General features: G+C 49.4%; 1 protein-coding gene across 1 annotated transcript; it reads left to right on the top strand.

Annotated features, from left to right (window-relative positions):
• The first annotated feature begins 1270 nt into the window (after positions 1–1270).
• On the top strand, positions 1271–13207 carry LOC128275100 (BCL2/adenovirus E1B 19 kDa protein-interacting protein 3). Its single transcript, XM_053013496.1, has 5 exons — positions 1271–2519; positions 11210–11589; positions 11909–11979; positions 12050–12226; positions 12301–13207. The coding sequence occupies exons 1-5, from the start codon at positions 2405–2407 to the stop codon at positions 12350–12352; spliced, it is 795 nt and encodes a 264-aa protein (XP_052869456.1). The 5' UTR covers positions 1271–2404; the 3' UTR covers positions 12353–13207.
• The last annotated feature ends 11138 nt before the right edge of the window (positions 13208–24345 follow it).

The raw sequence follows: 24345 nt of genomic DNA, 5'->3' as shown, positions 1-24345 counted from the left end.
TGAAGCAGAATGGCTGGAAAGGCGCCGTAGGTAAGTGAATTAACGCACAATATGATTCAGTTGAACATACTCTAAAGTTTCTAATCCGTAGAGAACGCCCTTAAGCGAGTATCGCAACCTCGATTGGCCAAAGGACATCTTAATCGATGTGAACATTGCTGATTAGGCTGGTGCAAAAGTGGCCTGTTTTCCTGCTACTTACGCCAACGATGGAGCGAACGATCGAAAACGGCGGCGTAATGCTAACCGTAAACGTAGAGAGCAGTGAAAAATGCATGAAGGAAGCAGAAAGATGACACAATTGTAGAAAAATTGTAGACTTGTGATCCTGAATAAATACAGCATGTTGTTTACAACAGACCATGATCCGCAGGTAACTGCAGACAATGATATCAGCCGTGAGATCCAAAGGCGCATTATCAGCGGAAGTCGTGCCTACTATGGGCTCCACAAACAACTGCAGTCGAACAGACTTAGCTCCCGTACAAAGTGTGACCTGTATAAGACCCTCATAAAGCCGGTTGTTCTCTATGGGCATCAGACGTGGACCATGCTAGAGGAGGACCGACGAGTACTCGGAGTTTTCGAACGACGAGTACTGAGGATGATCTTTGGCGGCGTACAGGAGAACGGAGTATGGAGGCGAAGGATGAACCACGGGTTCGCGCAACTCTACGGCGAACCCAGTACCAAGAAGGTGGTTAAAGCCGGACGGATACGTTGGGCAGGGCATGTTGCAAGAATGCCCGACAACTGCCCTGCGAAGATGGTGTTCGCCTCAAATCTGATAGGGCAAAGACGACCAGGGGCGCAACGACCAAGGTGGTTAGGTGTCCCAGGAATTGGAGATCGGCGGCCGGAAACCGAACTAACTGGAGGAGTTTTGTTAGTCAGGCCATGTCGTAAGACGGAAGGCCAAATATTATTATTGTTTACCACACAATACGAGGGTAAATGTGAGGGAATATGAAAGATTGACAATATTGCGGTACAACAGCAATATCACACAAACGGGCAGTGTGAGATTAGGCGTCTCACAAGTTGAGACCGAAAAAACTGAAAAACTAAGTTCTGTTTTTGTTCGGGTGATGGGTGGTTCGTTTTCGATACGTCGCACACGCGACACGAACAAAACGCGCGGTCACGTAGGCCTAGACGGATCGCGCTCACCAACACACACTCAAACGCCCGTATGCCTGTACATTGTGTGGTCGCGATGGTCCGATGCTGAAAACGAAATCAAAACAACGCCGCACAGCGTAGAGGATAGGTCGCACGTCGCTCCGCTCCGTCGTCCGTCGTTGGCCAGCCAGTGCCAAGAACTTCGTTTGCTCAAACTGACGAATCGAAAACGTTCCATTTTGAAAGATTCTTGTTCAGGTTCGCCATCGTGCGAGATTCGTGAGGTGAAGTGCGTAAAGTGCGCAGCAGACCGCGTAGCAGCTGTTTACATTGTTGATACGTCACTGGAAAAATCTTCGTGCCAGCGTGTCGTGTCCTGACAGCTACTTTGCATTGCACGCAGTGACGCAGTTAGGTGCGCGCTCATATTATTGACACGTCGCGAGTCGCGAGTTCGAATTTCCCAGTCGACGGGTGGTGCGAAGGAAAAGCCATCGCCATTACGTTGTAAACAAAGCCCCGTCGTCGTCCGTGTTGCAAAGGTGCGTCGCTGCCTGGGTGTGCGTGCTGCTCTTTTGTCTCCGGTCCGAGACAGTGCAGTAGTAGTAGTGCGTCCGCTGGTTGCAGCGCAGTTCGCGACGCGCGAGAAGTGGGTTTTTGCGAAAGTGACCGCGCTGGAGCGCGCACGCGTTTGAACGAGATCGATAGCACCGAGCGAACGAGAGGGCGCGCGACAAGAACCTGTTTTTTGGCCGCTGCTTTACGCGCCGTTTAGGACCAACGAGAAAGGTGTACGTGACCGAGCCCACACAGAGTCCGCCCCCCGTGTACCAGGAAGGGAACTAGTGTATTGTGGATGCATTAAACAACAAAAAAAACGACGCATTATATTGAAAACATAAATATCATTCGCTCTGTGCGTGTGTGCGTACGCGATATTCTGGTCGTTTGAGTAGTGTGCGTGCCTGCTTTGTTTATAAACCGTTCGACGAACGAGGTTTTTATTGTTCATCCCATTCCGGTTCGCTCCGGTGAGAGGATTTCGGGTGAGCAGTGACAGTGAGAGAGAGCGTCAGTCAGTGAGTCGCTGGGCGTTCTTTGTTTACAAAACACACTGCTCCTTCGTCGCGAGAAGTGGTTCGCGTTCTCCGCAACCCCCCCCCAACTCCGTGGTTGCGTGGCGACAGACGAAAAGGGAAATTTTGCTTCCAACATTCCGAGGCCATACACCACCACCACCACCACCCCGGTCGTGAATCGAGTGAACGGCAGCAACAGCATTATGTTCCGCACGATTAATTTGTCGGGCGACAAGAAAGGGCCGGCGCTCGCGGCCAGCAAGGCAATGGCAACAACCCCGATGCAACTGATGAAGATGGGCACGGAGGAGCTGGGCGGTAAGTTTCGACGGCGGGAGCGGTGGTGGGTCAGTGTCACGGCGGGTATTTCCGGTATAGACGGAGGAGACTGCTGCTCACCGGAATGGCCGAATGAGTAATGCGGTTCCCACGCACACCGTTCGCCGCGGGTGCGTGTGTGTGTTCGTGCGTCGCGTGGCCCATTATTGCGTCGTAGGTTTGCGTTCTCGGCTCTCCACATTCCTTTCCGAATCGATGCTCTCGTCGTCGCGCGTTGCGAATTTCGAATCGGTTTAGCCCCGGCCCCGGTGGGCTGTGAAACCCGTACCGTATTTTCGCGCAAGGTTGAGGAATTTCATGCTTTGGTACTTGCGTTTCAATTAGACCAAAAAAGTTAAGCAATAATGTTTTTTGCGTTTGTTAAAACCATCGTTACGGGGTTAGTATGATTTGGTTTTGTTTTTGTTACCGTTACGATAAAGAGATTAAAACAAAACTATTTTTAGGTTCCCAGGCCAACGATACTAGTTGCGTAGATCCCAACTATCCCGGTGGGTGTTTCAGCTCGATCGCTACCAGCTTTGGCAACATCTGGTACTGGCTTGAAAAAAAACTCTCACTTCTCGCAGCAACACTCACTATACTGATAACGCGGAACGCCTAAAGTTAGCACAAGAACGACACTGCGAACCCACACATTCACACGGTGGTCCAACTAATTCCTTCCGCCCTGAGCTCTTGCGGTCAACATCTCACGTTGATAAGCAAATGGTCGAAAATGACGTTCTCGGGGCAAATGGCCCCGGGTGTGTGCGAAGGAAGAGGGAAACGGGATCAGCGCACTTCTTGGCCAAAGCCACAGTGATAGTGGCCGGTTCTCGATCAGGTCAGTGCGAAGGTTTTTGATAAGACCACTCACCACAGAGTGGAGTGTGATGCACGCGGATGATTAGACACCCGGCAGCCGATGACGCGCCGTTCCCGGTAATTCACGTCAAACGTCAGGTGGCACCACACACCGCTTGGTGGCTGCGTTACTACGAAGTAGTCCGCTTTGAACCTTTGGAACGGGCCCTGACTGGAAACGGTGCGAGAAGATCGAGAAGAGAAGGTAGCATTGCGATATACGGGCCACGTCCGCGCGAGCAAATGATCCCGGTTTTATCATCGCCGGGTGTTTGTTTACAAACAGACGACGTGTGGCGATGATGACGACGTTGCTGCAGCAATGCACCGGCCAGCGATGCTTTATTGTCTGGGGCCGCAGCGCTATAAATGCTGTGGGGTGGTGGCGTTGCCAAAATAGACACGATGAGTTGCGCTATTTTATTTTAATCCTCTGAGCTGTGGCGGAAGTAGGTGCGCGCGCCGGCCAGCTGCCTACTAGGTTGTTTACTAAGTTTTGCGGGTCGATAAGAGAAGGACACATTTGTATGGTTTGAAACACACTTTATTGTTCAGAAGGCCTTCCTAAACATCAATACACTTGTTCCAAAGAGACTCCAATTCATAAATTCAATTCATGAAGTGAAAAATTGGAAGGGCTTCAAAATACGCTTCCGCAGCTTTTATGACGTCATCATCTGATAAAAAATGCTTTTCACGCATTGGATGCCGCATTAGGAAGCCAAAACTTCATTCAAAATGTTGGTTGTGCTGCTCAATGAGATGCCTAGGGCTTGTACTAAATCTCTTTCAGAGTGATTCGACAATTTTCCAATGCTATATTTTTTTTTTGGTACGATTTTAAGGGTTATGTCTGTTTTTTGCCGTTTTTGGCACGGATCGTCTTGAAGGGTAGTACGACAACGTTTAAACTCAGAAACCGCCCTTTTAACCACCTAATCAAAGGTGAAGAGTCCTTATAAAATTTCAACATTCGTTCATAAATCTCTTTTGCTTTTAAACCATCCAAAAATAAAAATTCAATCGCTGCACGATACTTGATTTTTTCGATTGTAAAAAATACTGTGACACGGCGATACTAAATAGCTTGTAAAAAAAATGTGACCGATTGAAATGAAACTTCACATACGTTCTTATGAAGAGTGTACCAATATAACAAAAACAAAATTAGGCTTGTAGCAGCGCCCTCTGGTATCGACCCGCAAACCTTAGTAAACAACCTAGTATGTTGAGAAAGGAATATGATGCGTTGCGGCTCTGATTGGCTCTCTGCTAATTGAACGGCGGGAGCACCCGAAAAGTGCACCTTAGGCCGAAAGAAGCGAGCACTTTAATCCGCGGTCCGAAAGAAATTAGGATCGCTTCCCTTACAGCGAGAGTGGCAAATGAAGCGCAAAACTCACGACAGCACGCAGTAAACAGCGGCTTTTAAGACGCAGTTGCAGCGCGATCCATCGTAAACAACGATCCCCCCGCCCCGATAACAGGTAGGGAGGGCCCCAAGGGCAGCATGGGAGATGACGACTGGCGAATCGTGCTTCCCCTAGCGCCTGTGGATGACTGATTCCTGGCCAATGCACCACGCCGTGACCGATAGCTGACCGTCTGCCCGGGGGTCGATTATCCGGTAACCCTGTGGAGCCGAATGTGGGTCAGCACCTCGAAGTCGAACTCATCAGTCATCATTATCACCGAAGCCGCAGAGGAGGTGAGCCGGTTGGTGGCGTGCAGGTCCTTGGATGAGATTCGTTAGAGTTGTGGTTCGTCAGTGGCGGCGTCAGGGCCAGCTGCCCTAGTATCCGTCGTGAGGTTGCTGAAGCTCTGCCGGAACTTACCCTAGGAGCACACAACGTTTCGCAACAATCGTTGGATAAATATTTTGCAATCCGCGCGTTCCTCGCAGCCAGCCAGCCGGTTGGACAATATTTTCGCACGGATCTTGCGCCGTGACAAAGCGTCAATAGTGACAAACCACTCGTAACGCTTGTTGCTGTTTGCGTCAGCGGACCCTGGCCACCTCAACAACTTACCTACTCCCTGTACCTCCCCGCGAGTTGATCACGAAGTTTCCAGATGGGGATGGCCTCAACTTGGACGATTAAAATCTGGCAAAACAATTAATGTGCCCCAGAGTGAGTGAGTGAGTGGCGTAATCCAACGTGACGGGCCGTGGCATGCAGATTAAAATGCAACATCCTCTCTCGCCGCCCGATTGGCTGCTATCAGTGCCTCCCGCGTGATTGTTCGCGCTGTGCGTTGACTCTCTTTGCGAGTCTCAAGTGCGCTAGAGGAGCCTTCACGGTTTATTTGTGGAAGGTTTTACTCCCTAGACATAATAACAAGAACCGACCGTCCCCTTCGGAGTTGACTGGCGTGAAATCATCTTCGCGATTTTTCGCGCATAGTCTATTTTCATCCCCCCGCGGTGCTGCTCTCTGCGCACTTTTGTTATCAGCAGAGAGCGCGGGCGCGTTAGACACACACGGACACGCTAATTGACCCAAAAACTGGCTGATAAATCGTTTGGGTGGATTGCGCGGCGATGTACGCCTTGCGTGTTGTGTGTACCACGAACTTCTTGGTGGGGGCCTCCTTATTCGGATTTCGGTTAGACTTGAGCAACAACGGCCAGCTGCGCGGGTTGGCACGCACACTAATAGAGTCGCCAAAGACGCTAGCCAACGTGCATTCGATTGGCTTCTTCTTTGTCCGTTTGTTTGTGGGGCCAAAAGTGGAACACAAAAAATGGTGGTGAACCAGCGTTTGGTGGTGGGGTACAACATTGGCCTAACAAGACAGAGACCACCTTTTCCAAAGCCGCCACTGCGCGCGCTGGTTTCGGTTTGCTACATCATCGCACGCGCATGGTGTGTGTTGGCGGCCCCTTGGAATGTAAACAAACCCTTGTAGAGGTGGATAAACATTGCAGCCGTCTCCGTTACAGTTCACTTGGAGTGGTCTGGTTTCTGGTGTCTCTCTGGCGCTGCCGAGGACTTCGCTTGCATTGAAAATCAATTGAGTCCCGAAAAAAGGGAAAATTGAAAATGATCGAACACATCGCCTATTTGCGCTAATCAGTCCCAATAGGTGCGACAATTTACATAATTACGCTTCCATTAACGGGAGGTGGTGCCGGTGATGATTGTCCGTGATTTATGGAACACCATTTCCTGGTTCTCCCGGTTCTTTGCCTGTGTCGATGCTTCATTACTTTCCGAGGGACACTCTGCATTAAGAAGGGGACAAACGATGACCAGGTGCACGGTCACTCCCATCCATCATTGGAGTGTGAATTGAAATATTGATGCTCAAACCAACGACCTCAACGCACGTGGGTGTCTGTCGGGCACGCTAATTAATTGGCCATTCGGCGTGCGTGCGTGCGGGCGGCCGGAAGTGTTCCGTTAATTTGCTTCATAAACTAGCGGGATTGATGCGCCATAAGCCCCGCGCCAGGGATGCACTCTGCCCCAATGACATCTGCTTCCGTCGAAGGGGGTGAAGCTGCTTTTAAAACGGTACACCCGTTATCGCCGGCGTGTTGTGTCTGCCTGTGGCGCATCGCAAGCTTCTAACAGATGACCACACGTCGGTGTACGGTTTACGTGACCGTTTCTCTTGTGGCCTCTAGCTGAAGTATTAGGTGTAGCAATTAATTTGTGCGGTTTTTATTGGACATTTGTGACTGAACTACACAACAAAACGTATGACTACCTGAATGAAAGTATTGTACGTCGGTAGCTACTACTTTCTGTCATCTTTTGGGTAGTTCCTTGATTCCGTGTCGATAGAACTCCTTATCTGCAGGAGCGATCTACTCAGAGACTCAATCTGCCAAATCGTCACTTATACAACGTAACAAATAGTAATCCGAAAGAGTAACATCTGGTGAATACAGCGGGGTTTAACATTTCCTATCCGACATTTTCGTGATAGGTTTTGACCGGTTTTCCGATGTGAGGTCGAGCGTTGTCATTTTGAAAAATCAGCTTATCATGTCTTTTATCCCATTCTCGCTGTTTAATTGTTGTTGATGGGATTGTTATTCAACAATTTCATTAGGTTTCAAAAGCTCATAGTACACCACACCTTTCATATCCCTTCATATACACAGTATAACCGTTGCGCAGTGAATATTTAGCTTTGGTTGCGATGGACATGATTCACCAAGCTGCATCCAGGCCTTTTTGGGTTTAGGATTCTTGTAATAACTCCTCTTTACATTACCAGTGACGATTCGGTACAAGAACTCCTTTTTCTGCCGTGCACGCAGTAATGAAAAAAACTCCCCGCAAAAATACTTTATCAGGAACAAAACTTGACATGTTCAAATACTTAAAACAAGCGTTAGATGCGTAATGACAGTAACTATCAAATACATATTGAAAAAAAAATTGTGACATTTAGTGAGTAATGCCATCTATTGTAAAACTGCAAGAATTAAGGTCTACACCTAATTCGACCATTCGAATACCATTCGACCACCAACACACTCTCTCTGTCAGAGATTCCCCGTGCGCGATCGTCGAAGTGATTGGTACACATGTGGTTTACGCCTTGTCAACACTGCCTGCCACCGCCGAGTAGCGTGGTAGAGTAGTTCCGTTCGTCCCAGCCACCCAGCCGTCTGTCACGTTGCGTGCCTTCCGCGAGTGCGATGATTCAATTACGCTGCGCCGTAATAAACGCTTCTGACATTTGGCGTGAACAGCACGAAGTGAGAGCGTATCTGGTAGCCCCGTTGATGTTGGACGCATCCACGCATCGACCACGTGATTGCGCCTTCACTCTCGGACGGCGGGTATTTAATATTCCGGGTGTTACTACTCGCCGCCGGCGACATTCCAAAGTCGTCTCTCGCGGGTCGTTAAATTGCCTTGAACTTGCGCAGTGTGTTCCCGGTACTACTACCGGTGTACCGGTTTATCGACCTCCTCGTACGCCGTGATGAAGTCTAGACGAGTCGCAATCGAACGTGTTCAAAGTAGTTACTTCGTTGTACAAACCAATAGGAATGAGTTTTGACACTCGTGTAGCCCGTAAGTGTTCTTTTTACGGTGGCTTCCAATTCTTGACCTACGCCAACAGGAACAGGGTGATCTGGTTTGTGGCGTGTGCCAATTATGCAACTGTCTTAGCGCACCGTTACGGCGAATATTGCGCTATGTTGGCAGGATGCCCACGACAAATGGGTGGAACAATTTCTTTGTTGGCAAAAAAATGGATGAGTAAGAAAGGGGCTTAATTGAGGTACACACTCACGAAAATGTCGTTCTTTTCTTTCTTCGGCCTCTGGTCTGAGTGTGAGCTTATAGTATTAATCTCTAGTAACAGACAGGGATGACGTTTTCCTTATCTAATACGAAACAATCGATGTGTGGCGGGTTGGAGCTCTACGTAAAGCAAAACAAAGCATCGCACGGGTGTAACATCCTATGCGCAGTCTCCTTCCCATAATGACCTTCGAAAATGGGACCAACCATCTCCCATGACCCTTGCAGCCACAAGACAAGGAAAGGGCTTTGTGAGTGCATTCGCTGCCGCGACTTTGGCTCTCGCAGCCTCTGGCCGAGGCAGTCGATTTCACACCAGCTGCCGCGCTGCGTTGCTTATCCGTCCTAGAGCCAGAGTGCAGGTGCATTGACGTCATTGGACGCCTCGTGGACGCGTTAGCCACAACCCGAAGCCACCCTCTTCCTGTGACCGCCGGTTGGCCGGCCGTTTGCCTTTGGGGAATGGGATCGAATACGAAAATAAGACCGCTCTGTGACGTCTTTTTGGAACACGTTCGGTCGCTCATTTCCGCTGTCATTTATTTTTCATGCGTTGTTTGAACCCCGCTGGATGGATGTGTTCCTTGACAAAGAAACCTGTGATTGACAGTAATGCCTCCTTCTGGAGTGTTTGGCTGTTGGGTGAAGTAATTCTTCGTTTCATTAGGGGATTTGAATCCTTAAAAAGGACCCCTGATTTAAAGTAGTTACCAATACAATTAACGAAAACCGGATCTCAGTTGATTGTTCCAACACGTTTGGCTGGCGTTGCTGTGTATGTCCAACACACTGATTTTCCAATATTAGATCCAGTACACAAAAAGACATTAGATGTAGAACTTAATTCTTGCAGTTTTTATTCGACTTTTGTGACCTAACTACAACCACAAAACTAGCTAATGAAAGCTTAATGAAAGCTTGTCCGTCTTAATACTAGCTTAATGAAAGAATTGTCCGTCGTTAGCTACTACTTTCTGCCATCTTTTAGGTAGGTCCTCGATCCTGTGTCGATAGAACTTCTTATCTTTAGAAGCGATCCCCTCAGGAACCCATTTTCAATACTTTCATAAGAAGTGAACCGCTGTGCTGCCAAATCGTTACTCATGCCACGGAACAAATACAAATTCGAAAGAGCAACATCTGGTTCAGTTTCATCAGCAACAGTTCCCATCCGACATTTTCGAGATAAGTTTTGAGTGGTTTTGCGATGTGGAGTCGAGCGTTGTCATTTTGAAAAATCAGATTATCATATCTTTTATCCCATTCTCGTCGTTTTATGGACAAAGCTTTGCTTTAAACGCATTTATTGTTGTTCATGAGATTGTCCATCAAAAAATTTCATTAGATTCTGAAAGCTCATAGTGGTGACTTGTAAAACTGCAAGAATAAAGTTCTAAACCTAGTATTTTGCAAAAAAATCAATTGTGATTTGTGTAAAGCGTACCATAACCGTCGCCTTCACACATTTTTGGCTCGATACAATCCCACCGTTTCCGGTGTGCGTCCGCCGAGTAAACAATCGCAAAGCGTTCACTGTTTCAGTTTCATTAGGCATTAGTTCAACAGACGCCCTGGGCAATGTGTGGAATGAATGCCTGTCTCGGTTTGTTTACTACATCCGTTTTGTTTATTATACCCATTCGACCCTAACCAGTTGCCGATTACACGGGCCTGTTACGGCCGTAGTCTGGGTGCACCGTTGTTGGTCGGTCCTCAACGCTTCAAACGTGTAGCATGGCTGTGGCACGGGTAAAGCATAACCCTGTGGTTCAACACAAAAAAACAGACAGAAATGTTGACGGCCCACTTTCCGTTTCTACTGCACAAATCAAGCCCTACAAAGGTGAAGCCGTAGCAGGTCCCAATTTTTCGTCACCGGCAAGCATCGTATGCTCGTGTCCCGTCGACGGCGGCGGGTGGGGTGCACAGAACGCAGAGAGGGGTAGCAGAAAACACGCATCATCCCTAACCTGCACTTCCTGTGTCCGGAGGGTAGAGAAAAATTGACCAAAAGCTAATCAACATTCTGCGGTAGTGCTGCTGCGCGCTGTTGTTGGCAGCACGTCCGTTGCTTAAACTGTTGGCTCGTCGCTGGACGGCGGTTGGGTTGGTTATAAATATTAATTCAGTTCTGCAGTTCAAGCACGCGGTGGTCACCCTGGGCGCGCAAACCCCATATGGCCCCCCATTCTTCCTGTGGGCAGTGATCCGACTAAAGTGAGACAAAAACACGCATCGCAAATGTGCGCTGCGCGGACCTTGAATGGTTTTGTGTTTGTTCGAAAAGCAAGAGAATATTTTAACGAAACCAGAGGAAAAGTTAAACAACACACACACACACGTGCACAAACACGAAGCGTTGCCGTTTTCAAGGTCATCTGCAGCAACACTCTGACTGACATGCTTCGCCGAAGTTGCAACGCGATCGCGATCGTTGCTTTTTCGCCGTTCCACAACCTGATCATCGTCGAATCCCCTGTTCTGGTATTGCTTTTATGTTATTTCATGTTTCTCTCTCTTTTTCTCTGTTTCATAATGGTTCCTGTGCAGAATCGTGGATCGAGCTATCGTCGAGCACGAGCCAAGGGGCCGGTCCGATGGCCGCCGCCGCCAACCAGAGCAATCCTCTCGCCGCCGCGAGCACCGTGGGAGGTAGCAGCATCGCGAACCGCACCCCTCCGGAGCTGTTGTGCGCCAAGAGCCCGGACCGGACGACGCCGCCACTGCCGTTCGCATCGGTGGAGGAGTACATAAGACTGCTGCGCGAGGCTCAGCGTGAGTCGAAGGAATCGAGCCGGGTCGCGTCGCTGACGAGTTCGCGCAAAAACTCACCCCGCGGTAGCCCCAAGTCGCCGCCGAACAGCCCGAACAATGAACTGGCCGCTACCGAGGAAGATCTCAAAAATGTTTACATCAACTATGTCAACAAGGTGAGTCGCGGCCACGCGCCCCCCAGAGCCAGGTCTTTGAAAACGTGTAAACGACACTTTCTGACTTAAATGTCACACGGATGAAGGAAACACTATAAGCTCTCATGATGTAGTGCGATGCCCGGAGGGGGATCGTAGTTTTTTTTTGTTCCAACGAGCGAAAGGGGAGGTATCCGCATCCGGTCCAAACTTGCTACGTTACGGCTGCGTGATCAAGTTTGGCAGCTTTTTATGTCCATAGTGGCGCCTGTTGTTTTGAGTTGGGTTTGATGTATTAGTGTTACCGTCGCCTAATTCTTTACCATGATTTCGTTCCCAGGATGGTGACATTGTGAAGGATACAGACTGGGTGTGGGATTGGAGCAGTAGACCAGACCAGCAGCCACCTAAGTAAGTGCGCCGATGCGCCAGTTCCGTCGTAGCATTGCTTATTGGATCTCCTATACTGTGCTACTTTCAGAGACTGGAAATTTGAACATCCCAAAAAGCCAGGCCAAGAGGAATGCAGCAAAACCAGCCACGCCGGTTACTCGATAAGGCAGGTCCGGGTAGGGAAAAACTCCCTGTTTTCGCGAGAGTTTCTGTATTCGATCGTAGTAACGAACATACTATCGCTCCTGCTGGGAGCAGGTATCGGGTAAGTTCCTTTCCTCGGTTGTTCGGATTTCTGGTGTTTGCTAACAGAAGCTTTGTTCGGTTGTTCTTCCCCAGCGCCTGGCTGCAGAAACGAGGATTGATTCTGACCCGCATCTCGATTGAGTAAAGACGACAATTGCGTGGTCCGCACGCGCGGCGGCTGTAACACCCGCTGTCTAATGTTGATCCCCTGGACTCCACGGCACACACGACGACCCTTCTCGATTTACTTTACGGCATCGTTCATCTGCTCTAAAAGCGCGTTTTAGAGTTTCTGACGCTGCGATTGTCGGCAATTTGCCGTAGGGCATTTATCTTGTAGCGTGCAAAGAAAAAACGTACATTTAAAAGATTGTTTTTAGCGAAACGGCGTAACGTAATTGAAAGTTAGGAATTATGGTTGAGTTTAGTGACACTCCGAGCACACACACGGTAGATTGTTTGCAGTAGGTTCTTTTGGCAAAACAGTGTGATCATATCCAAGCTTGGATTGGAAAACAACCGAGAAATCTATGGAAGCGCAAACATATTTGGAAGATTGTCGAGATGTCCCCATTAGTAGCAACGTCAAGAGTTCGACACACTATACAACGGTCCAATTGGAAGTTAGTGGTTTTTTCCGCTTTTTTTAGTTTTCCCAGATGTCGATAAGGTTTTCATTAGCTAAGAGGGACTGTGCAGGAATCAATCGTCACTCGAATGCCGGGTGAGAGAAGCGGGTACGGGGTGTGTACGGATGGACAGGGACAGACAATTTTTGTGCAAACGAAGGGAACAGAGATTAGATTTCGTGTGATTTCTATCCTATCGCAGATGAGACGATGGGAAGATGGAAACGATCAGGGAGAAAAGTAGAGGAAAAACGAAGCAAGTTTATTCCATTTTTCTATAAACACATAAACAGACAATTTTTCATTGTGTCTGAAGGAATCCAAAAAAAAAACACAAAACAAATCAAGAACTGCAAGTCCAGATGTAGGGAGACGATGTATTCTGAATGAGCAACGTTTCACGACGAGATTATTGATGCGCAATGAAAGTTTTGTTTGCTGTAGTGATACGTTATTGTTATTTTTCTAGTTTGTGCTTTATCTTGTTGTTTTTAACGGCCAAATCAATTTCGAAAGTTGCACCAACCACCCAGCAGTCTACGTATCTTGGGTTAGCCGCGAGCACAACCTGTAGCACGGTGAGCACAAGAAACATTTCGTGCGTGAAATGTTTCATGTGATGTGGTAACGGCCTTTCGAAATCCAACAGCTTTTTTTTGCGAATGTTTTTTTATTTATCAAACAAAACTGGCTGTTTAAAAGCAAATCTATTCGTAATTACACTTTTAATATGTTTATCTTAACGCTGCACATTGTCTTCTTTTATCCAAGCGCTGTTGCATTAATTAGTTTGATTCTGCTTATCGCTGGCATTGCATAAACGATTGAAATCGTGAAAGGGTGTTTGTCTCGTTCGTGGAAAAGATCGAAAGGCCATTTCAGTCGGACACTGGCCGCCATTAGCGAAAAGAGTGGCGACGGGGGAGGAATGAAAATGATAGTTTATTCTAATTGGTATTTGAATTCCAAGACCATTACTTTGTATTACTCCTTAAGCATTATACACACACATAATAAACTAAAAAAAGTCAAAAAGAAACCCAAAGATGGACAACTATTATTCGTAATAACGTGTACCACTGGATAAAGCTAAGTCACGCGGTATTTAGGTAAGCCATCGACCCTCACAGGTGAATATCTTCATCACCGAACTTCATCGGAGGAGAGTTCTGTAAATATGTCTCGAGCGCCGAGGCAAAGGACAAGTACGTCTAGCAACTGATTATTTCTAAAACAACTTTTGTTTGAGTTGCTTGGGAACACAGTACTGTTGAGATCTTTGTTGGCGCCAAATTCCAGATCCTTTCGTTCGTCAGTACCGAAATTAGCTACCGAAACAGAAACCGCTTGCGTTCGGGTTGATGATCAATGATTTCCCAGGACATTCGATACACCGACGGGGTGCGGTTCGCTTCTTGGCAACCGTAAGCTGCTTTCCATCGACCATTTCGTTCCGCTGGAAGATGAGTGTCGTTGCACGCCCGGAGAGAACGTATCCGAACGAACCGGTGGCGGCTTCAAATAATTGAATCCGGGTGAGATGGGTGCGAAAGGGCAAACCGAAGGCGGTGGGTGGCCTTCCCTTTCCTCACCACTTGCTACCGCCACTGGATGGGTGGCCGGGCAAAATATATTATCAACGATAATCGAATATATCTCGTTTGGGTCCAGGGGCATTCGCCTCTCTGTTTTACTACAACGTAATGAAATTTTCAAAAAGGAACGGAACCACGCAGCCAACTCGAGTTGCGCTCGGGGACTTCGTCTTTTCGCAATTGAAGATCGATAGAAACATCTGCGTGCGATCCACTCGCCGTCCGGAAGGTAGCTTTCGGCGGGTTGCCGCCGGTGTGGTTTGGGTTCGTCCGTCCGTGATGAAACCTCGGGCTCCAAGGAGCTGCCGGTGCAGTGAAACCGTGCTTCTCGTGGTTTCGTTGGGGGTCACCGTCTGGGACGGAACACCCGCCGAGGGGCACCCTGTGCGGTCGAATCGTTCGGACTTTCTCCGGAACCGCTTCCAAAGCTAATTATAAGGGACAATCGAATTTCTTGGGTTGCTGAAACGTTGTTTGAGGTTATTTTTAAATTTGCACCACAACCTGCCAGTCGGCGGTGCAGCGGACCAGGTCGGGGTTCGGTCAAGGTTCGGTGTGATTCGCTTACGCAGCCAAAGTTGGTAAACTTAGTTTGATGTTTTATTTTAGATCTCCTTCGAGAATGGTACCGTCTGCCGACCTGGAAACGCTACCCATTGGAGCGTTGTTTAAAGATGCTCCTCCTGCTGGAGTTGCCTACCGCAGGCCACAGCCTCTTGGCGGCAGCTTCGACACCCTTCGCACAACTAGGTGGCGACAACGGTTCTAATCAGCCTTGATTACGCTTATTGACATGTAAATCATCAATAATGGAGTACGCTCCACATCCGAAGTGTGTTGCAGAAATCAATCGATACACATAAATCATCCAACTGCCGTGGCCACCGTGTGCATGGGTCGCTCCGTCGATGCAGCCCTCTTCAATCCAACCCAGCTTCGGCGCGGTGCCAAGGCCGTACGAGTAGCTTCGGGTGCATCGGCGCACGGTTGGCTCACTGGCTGAACAGCAAGGCGTCCGCTGTCCTTCGGCAGGGCTCTTCATTAGGCACCGCAAATTAATCAAACATTCGATGGATATTAAATCCGGGAGTCAGTGCTACTGTGTGCTGGCTGTGGGAGCCTCCATCCGGGGAGCGAATCCGCAGCCGGTGGCCGACTGGCAGCAAATCTTGTAAGTGACCCTCCGGGAACGAGCTGCCGGCGACGGCGGTGATGTGTTTGTACCGCTCGTGTTCGTGTTGGCCCCGTTGATTTAACGTTCCGGGCGCTATAAATCTCCCCTAATGAACGATAACGCCCTCTCTATCGATAAGAAATCAACCAGTGGAAGTAAGTAAATTTACATTACGGAAGCACCGAACAAACTTCGCTTAATGTAGGACCCCGGCCAGTTACGTCCCAGCCTGGGCGCCTTATCGTGCGCTTCCGCCTCTAATAGCCAATGATGGCCGTCGGCGCTGGCCGACTGCGGCCGCTGAGCTCGGGCTTTCTTATGGCTAATTAAAGCTATGGTGGAGAGAGTCCTGATCTCGGACTTCGGGACAATCGTTGCATCGGTTCGGTGGGAAAATTATTACTCCTGAGTTATTTACGGGCACGGTGTAAATCGGGGAGGGGGGTTGCCGGGTCGTTGTCGAAACCGGACACTGGCAGTTATGCCGACACTTCGGGTGCATCGCGTGGAGGTGAAGTGCACTGAAAGTTAATGAGATGGAACGCTGATCCTGGGGCGCCCGAGACGGCCCGAGAAAGTTGGACTAATACTCGCCTGGGTGAAATTAGCAAAATCACGGAGACATTCATCATCGCTGAACACCCCACCGGGGGAGTCCAACTGGTTCAAACTTAAATCGCTCGAGAGCGGATCTGCAGCGGACCTGCTTGATGATTCCGTGTAAATATTATTAATTTTGCGTTCGGCACTGGTCGCTGTTCGTGGCGCAAATATTTGTCTATTTCCGAGCCGAAACTTTTAATTGGAATCGTAATTGTACACTGCAGAGGTAACGCCGGAGCCGAGAATTCAACCCCGAAGCCCGGAACAGGTGAATAACAGGTGGAATTCGGCTGCGGTTGCCGCTGGCCTGGTCTGGCCTGGCTGCCTGGCGTACCTACTGGCAATCCGTGAGCGATACTTTGTTTGCCGTGCCGGCCAAAGTTTTACTGATGAATAGCAGATTCGTACGTACTTGGCCCTGCAGCAGCAGACCGGGCTAGGCACCATACGTTGGCTTACCAACAACGTCAGAGGACCATCTCGTGTCTGGTGGCTGCCGGGGAGTGCCCGCCCAAGACCATCGCAAGGAATGGAAATCATCATCCGCTCGCGGAACTCAAGTTGGGGCTCAATATGAATAAAAGTTCGCCCGTGTTTGTCTTCTGCCGTTTCGGGTTGTTTCCCGCCGCTGTCTCCGGCGGTGGCGAAGTGCCTTCTTCGACTGCCGACTTCGGTGCTGCTGCTGCTGCTCAAACGTCAGGACGTGAAAGACAGCTCCGGACAAGTGTTGGACAGTGAACCCGCCCAGCGGCACCAGCTGGACTCGCTGGTTCGGCATGCTCGATTCGCTGCTGTAAATTGGAGAATGTTACCATTCCTTCCCGTTGGCGTCGGCGAACGTCTGACGTGTATTCCAGGTGCGATGATTGCGGTGAAAGACAGTGTGGCCAACCAGTAAGCAATACGCTTTTCGGGACCACTTCTGGAATGTGCTTTATTAAAAACCAATTCGCAAGAAAGATGGCCACGGGAACATCATACCTCGAGAGTTGTGTGGGGCTGCACAAAACAAAACAGTCCGCGGTTCTATCGGGCCAGTATGCCAGAGGCCAACGGTGGTGCTGTAACTGTGTACACGGTATCGGAACCGGCACAGGCTGGGCTCGCTCTCGGTTGACAATCCAGAGTGATGAAATCTGAATAATGCAGGCAAATGAAATTATAATAATGGCGACGATGGTTCCGGGTAGCCGTGAAATATGCATACGGTGTGGAGCCACCCTCGGTCCCGGAAGAAGCCCCGGGTGTCGCTTTCCTGTTCGCCGAAACTTTGTTGCACCGTCGCCCCGTGGAGAAGTCCTCGACGGACACGACAGACGTTCCAGCAGACCACATCAGACGCTAACGAAGCTGAACGGGCGTGCAGATGCCACGGAAGTGGGCGCGAGTTGGGGCGGTGGGAATGATTTCACGCGCCATTTGATGTGAAGATTCACCTGCCCCACTGGTGCACTGGTGGTCGGCCGCGACCGCAACCAAGATTCTGCTGCTGCGTGTGGTGGCGCGTTGCGGAAGTAGCAGCGATGGTACGCAAGATGTCAAATTAAATTGACAGCTCGAATGAGTAGCGCTCTGGCATGGACTGGAGGTCGCTGGACGCATTTTGGACCGCACCGTGGACCGCGGTGGGCAGCGATGCACCCTAGAGAACATGCATGTTTTATGTCCAACTGCCTCTTCTAACCGGGGTTGGTTTCATGTGCTCTGGAATGTGCCACCTAGTACTGGAGTCCTTGGACTAACTCATGCGTGAGGTTTCGTGTTTCTTTGCCCAGTCGGAATGACTTTGATTTGCTCTGATATAAAGGATGCGGCCTCCGAAACGTAAGGTTCGGTAAGTAATTAACTCCTCGGAACTGGCTGCAACACTTTCTTCACGGAAGTTGTGTAATAAATTAATAGCTCACAAGAGGGTAGCCATCTAATCAGTGCGACTAAGCCCTGAGCAACGTCCCAAAGTATAGCCCGCTTCTGGAAGTTTAAGTTGTATTTGCTTCTGCAATCCACGCCAATACACCCGGCAGAGGCACCTGGTACCACCGGATCAAGAACCCGGCCCATCATTTCACACGGGCACGAAGTTGTAAAGCAAGCACATTAATCAGTCCTGAACGATGGTCAGTAAAATTGCGGCTAACCGCGGCGCCATCTACCGTACCGGGCCAACCGGAGCTCCATACGAGACCAGAAATTTTCCCTCCACTTGAGCTCCCACCGAATGTCCCAGGATTATCACACGATTCGGACGGTCGGTCCGGCGGTCATGGTTCGATTTCCCACGGCACCGGTCCAAGCGAGCGCCGGTCCCAGGTCCCGGTCGGCCACCCTCGGTGTGCGATATCAATTTTCATACCGAAAACGCTCCATTACTTAATGATTTCCTCAAATTTATTTACGGGCTGCTGCTGCAGTTCCGGTCGGCACTCCGGGCGGTGCGCTTCTGCGCCCCGGGTCCGGTGGATCATTTCAGCGAACGTAACGCCGGCACCGGGCAAACCTAATCTTCGGATGTAGTTTTCATCTGTTTGCATTTTATTCCCATACGTCACCGGATTATGGGTCCGTCGTCGTCGTCGTCGTCATCCATGGTCGTATCTTCATCGTTCCGGGCGAGCTGGGACATGTGTTTCGTGCGAATGCAGCCACCCCCGATGCGGGACGGGTCCGATCGAAATATCATAACGCCAGCACCGGAAGTGTACCTCTCGGGGCGCTCATCCACCCGACGAGCGGGAGAGGATCCATAGGTTGTCTAGAGGTGGGAAGCCATGTGCAGACCACTACCGTACGTATGACCTGGCCTCGGGTCCTCGGGCCGCTGGTCCGAACGCCGAAGAATTGAAAACGATACAAATAAACGGACCGTCGCCGGGGTCGGCCGAAGGACCGCCGGTGTTGTTGCCATCGAACCGGAACCGCAAGTGTCGATAGCGGTAAGATTACCGTCGGGCTCCAAGGACCGGCGGCGGCGGCGGCGGCGGCGGCGGTGGCGTACAAAGTGCACAAGCCTGGAGATTGCGGCTGAGTGGCAAGGACTTAAGCGCCGCCTGGCCCACCCTGCGCCTGGAGGAGGGCACTGATAAACTGGGCGATGAAGTTGAGAGCGGTCCAGACGGAAGGAACACACCGGGATCTGAAAGGTAAGTAAACCACTCAGTGGCAACCACGGCCCGGTCCGACGCCCGGCCCGGCCCGGTCCGACGCCCGGCCCGGCCCGGACCGCGTTTGGCTCATGAACCAATAAATGGACGGAATGGTGGCATTGATGAGTCCAATGTTGGCACTGGCTGTGGCCACCGACGACGACGACAAGGAACGACAGCGACGATGATGCCGACATTAATGACGGTGGCACCGACGATGACGACCGTAAGGACACGGTGCGCCGTGTGCTGTAGATTCTGGACAAGCTCTTCGGTAAACATTGTTGTTACGTTTACGAGAGCACATCTGTCAACAAACCCGGCCAGGGTGCCGGGGCACACCCTCTCTCTGCACACCGGCCCACCGGCCTAGAAACAACAATCTGCGGAGCGTCCACCGGGGGGCGGGGTGGCCGATTTTTAGAGTCCGTTCCGATGATTTATTGAAGAGCCGAACATTTTAACGAATTGATCGAATAAATAATCTACCGTGCGGTGGGATAATCCGATTGAAAATCGACAAGTAAACAGGAGCCACGTGTCCTCACGCGTGTTCACGGAGTGCATGCAGCGACACGGATGTCCTGAAGTGGACGGTGCGCTGCTCTCGTTAGTGGTTCTTGACAGGTGTCCCGAAACCGCGGCCGGGCAGGGTCGTGTGTTGACCTTAAATTCTCCCGGTTAAATGTTTTCCCACGTTCCGAACGTGAATGCTTGTTCAGCGTTTTCTTTTGGAAATTTTAATCGTTTCGCCTGCATTTCGGTATTTGAGCCAGCCTCGAGTTGAGCGAGTGCACGTTTGATCTCGGAACCATTTCCATAAATTATCGGCGAAGTAATAGAATCCCCGGTGGGTGTGTCGCCTAGTGCTCTCCGCGCGGTCCGATAGAAGCAGAGTGCAGCACCCGGCACCGGAGTGCGACTCTCGCAGCGGAAGTGCATCGTAATCAATCACTGTCCTGTGCTGTCCGCAGGCTGCAAACCAGCCGGCTGGCAGGGACATCCCAGCAGCGCAGTGGGACGCTCTCAGATATTTAATGAAAAAGGATTTCCTACGTTTTGCTGCTGCTGCTGCTTTCGCTTTGATTGCTCGCTGCGCCAGGGCCTCGGGCGATGCACGAACAAATAGGTTATATGTAGATGGCATGATTGGTTTTGTCCGCATACACCCGTGTGCGTGCGTGTGTGTGGGCTGTGGTCTCGCAAGCAGATCGATTGGGCGTTGTACAATTGCACCCGTAGCAACAGATAGACGAGCCTGATAGACACCGAGAAAGTGGTCCGAATGAATTCTTAATGGCAAATGCAAGTAACGGACTTCGTGTGTCCTCGGCTTAGTGTAAAGTGTGTATTTTTAAGGCTCGCTTGGCCTCGGCAGAGAGTCGGGAGTTTGGGAAGGATTGGGCAGGGATTTGTTTTCCGTTACCCGATCACCAGTGTGACTCCCCTGGGCTGCAGCTAAGCCAGGAGCCACAACACACGTTTGTTGGCCACAATTTATGGACCATTTTTCCGATGATTGTTTTGGTTCGCGTCGTGTGCGGCGGCAGGCGGGCGGGATTTATTGTGGTTCGCTGCGCGCCCAAAGGATACCAAATGGTGGGTCGCAACAACAACAAAAAAAAAACCCGAGCCATGTGTCAGTGGCTGGGCGCGAAGAAATGAAACACATCCCAATAAATTTGTTCGCCATCACATAAATAATCAATACTTTGGCGTGGAATGTGGTGGCGGCGGCGGCGGCGGCGGTCGACGGGAAGCAGCAAGAAATCGGCTACAAATTTATTTATTGCCCGGCTGCTGATGAAGCTGTTCCGCCAGCCCGGGCGTAACCCGGCCCAGGGGCCCCCGTGTACCGGGCCCGGAGTTCCGCGGATGGCGCATGTCGATTGTGCTTACGGAAACTTTCTAAAACTCATTTATCATGTTGATGGGAAGAAAGGATGTGTATCGAGTCGAAGGAAAACCGAAGCTTTTTCCCCGGCGCCGGACCGGATGCGGCTCGCACCTTCGCAGATCGGCGGACCGGCTCGCGGTTGCCGGGCGTCGGGTGCCGCGGGTGGGATTGTACTTTCGGACAGCAGCATTAGTTTGTCAATAATTTCACTAACCCCCCGGGAAAAACACGCCCATCCGTGTTTGTTTGGAGCAACTTTCTTGAAGTGTGACAAGGGAGTATTTATAGTAATGGACCGTCATTAGGACGGTCAGCGTTGGGGTCGGCTTTGGTTGCCGTCCATCATACGGGCCGGGTGTCTGAGTGCGTGTAATGAGCTCTGTCTGGATTACTATAAAACGAGTTTCATATTATTGACATGCTGATCGATTAACTCAGTAGAACACGCGCTGTTTTCTGCTCGGTTTAAGGACACTTGAGCATCATCGATGGTCTGCTCAGGACGCATTCGCATTTAAGATCTTAAATTCCCTGACGCTAACAATTTTTATTTATTTGTTATTTATTATTATTAGAACGGGCAGCACAGACTTAAAGTTTTACACCCAAGTTGATGTACTGTAAGAGTTCGAAATGACGTCTTTCGCATAGAAACCGATTGATCGGTGCAGCACAGACAGATCGACGGACGAGCCATTGCATAATAATTTAACATTTTAAACATAATTTGCTTAAAAACAAGATTTGCATATAACTAAAAAACTTCTTCTTCTTCCGGTATGGCCTTCAATGCTTTCTTCGTTTCGTTTTCTATCTCTTCTATAGATTAAAAACTCTGTCCACGGAGCGGAATCTTGAGTTTGGCAAATACTCAAAAGTCACATTGTGCTGAGTCTGTTGAATACGGTGGTTGCAGATCGATATGGATCGAGTTAGTGGCGAAATCACTCGAAATTGATTCCGTTGACCCTTTCGATATTCCAACAAGTTCAGCAAGATCTCGAACTGTCAATCGACGATTTTTCAGCAACCAACTCTTCGATTTTATTAGCGTGTAGCTCATCAGTTGAAGTTGTTGGTCGTTCTGGTCGTGTCTGGTTTTCAACGCTTTCCCGACATTCTTTGATGCTCACTGAAAGCCTTCTGCAACATTTCCGACGTTAAGACAGCCGAAATTTCACTACACACACAAAATTTAACGACACTACCGTTGTTGAATAGTTGCAAACATTGTAAAATTCGAGGAATTCATTTTAACCTGTTTACAAAAGGACCCGTATCGCAAACACTAATTAGTATTTTGATGTTTAACTTAGTAATAAACATATTTGTCGCTGTCGGAATCACAAACAAGCTCAAAAGACAAATTTTCGTAACATTTTGGCAACTGTGTTAAGTTCCTTAGTCAGTGTCTCAATGCATTTAATTTTAATCCTTCGTAGTCACTGTTTCAGTTATTTGTCATTTCCTAAATCGGTTACCTGTGTTCGTGTTCGTTTCGTCAGCTTTGATTAGCCGTGTTATTAATTTTAAATTATTATTCATTTCCTGTAAGTTGTCATTCAGGCTACGCAGCCCGTTGAGTCTGTTCATGAATCAATAAATAAAAAAAAATCTTTAGAAACCTGAAAAGTTCAGTGTCTTTTGGTCTGTCGTTCGGTGGTTCAGCTAAATTTTTTGTTGAAAATTTGGAACCAACCTCATAAATTAAACAATAAAATCAACCATCAAATGTAAGAAGGACCATGCTCTAAATCTTTAAAATGATAATAACAACAACGTGAAAATGGAAAAGAATTAACGACCTTTTCTTTCCGTATCGCATCAATGCCTAAGTTGCCCAAGTTCAAATAATTCTATGAATGGCAATAATTCTTTTCCCACTATTTTGCCTAATGGCGAACTATTCCTGACCAACCTGTTCCACGTGAATCATCAACCGACATATTCCGACCTATTCACACCGACATATTCCGATCTAAACTATTAACATTAGCTGTGCACCTTAGCGAACCAAGAACCTGTTGCGTGGAAGGCCCGCCAAGGTGGAGAAAATTTGTTTCGAGATCGTGAAACAGAAAAAAACACACACACCAGCGATAGAGATCTAAGGGTTGCGTCTAGGAGAAAAAAGGACTCGCTATTCGATAATAGAGATGCCCAATAGATAGGTAGGAGCGTAGGCAAAGTTTTAATGAATTCACCAAAAGTTTAATGAGCTGCACAGAAACCATACGTCGCCGTGGGAAGACGTTCGTCCCGGGTTAAGCAGCTTTCTAACCAAAACTTGAGCTCGCGAGTTTCACACGCACGCGGCAAGGCTTCGGGAAGTTCTGCGTGCGTCGGGGCGTAAGGTTGCAGAACGGGATCCTCCGTGTTGTCGGGCCTCGGTTGGTAATTAATTCTGGAAACGAAGGTATTAATTATGCCAATTTCGGGTTATTTTTAGGCCGTGTCTTCCCTTCGGCAACGGGATTCAATTGGTTGGCTATGGCAGTCCAAAACCCACGCAATAGAGCATATTTTATCGAAGTGCGTTAGTTAGGACTTCTTTTAGGTTTGCGTGGTTAAAAAAAAACGAAAAGCCACAGTCTAGAGCGTCAAGTAGTTGATTGAAAACTGCTCACTGCGTGTCTGGTCCGACGGGTGCTAGCGACTGCCACCTGACAGACGAATGGCCTTTTCGGGCTCGCTGATGGCACCACTTCACCGCAGCGGAACGCGAAACCGTCGCTTCGGTGGTCTCGCTTCGCCGGGCCAAAAGTCAAAATGTAAATCTGATCGGGAGTTGCGGGCTCTTTAAAATGCAAACAGCCAAACTGAAGGACACCAACCGTCAGAAACAATCCAGTGACATCGCATCGCCGGCTTTCGCCGGCTCTCGAAATACCGCATAATGGCGTCCAGCAGATTGAGCGGCAGTCTCGCGGCCCAGTCCGGCCCGCCCCAAGGTACTGCGACGCTGGAATTAAAAACAAGATTTAATGCACCGTGCTTGGGCCGGTCCGGGTCGTCGGGTCAGCGCAAAAAAAAAGGATTCCGCAGGACTGATGCGAAGCGCCATCATCGGCTGGAAGAAATCCAAAAACCGGAATCC

Source organism: Anopheles cruzii, chromosome 3 (genome assembly GCF_943734635.1).
Source record: "Anopheles cruzii chromosome 3, idAnoCruzAS_RS32_06, whole genome shotgun sequence".
In the NCBI taxonomy this organism is placed as follows: domain Eukaryota; kingdom Metazoa; phylum Arthropoda; class Insecta; order Diptera; family Culicidae; genus Anopheles; species Anopheles cruzii.
This window is presented reverse-complemented; position numbering and strand designations above follow the sequence as displayed.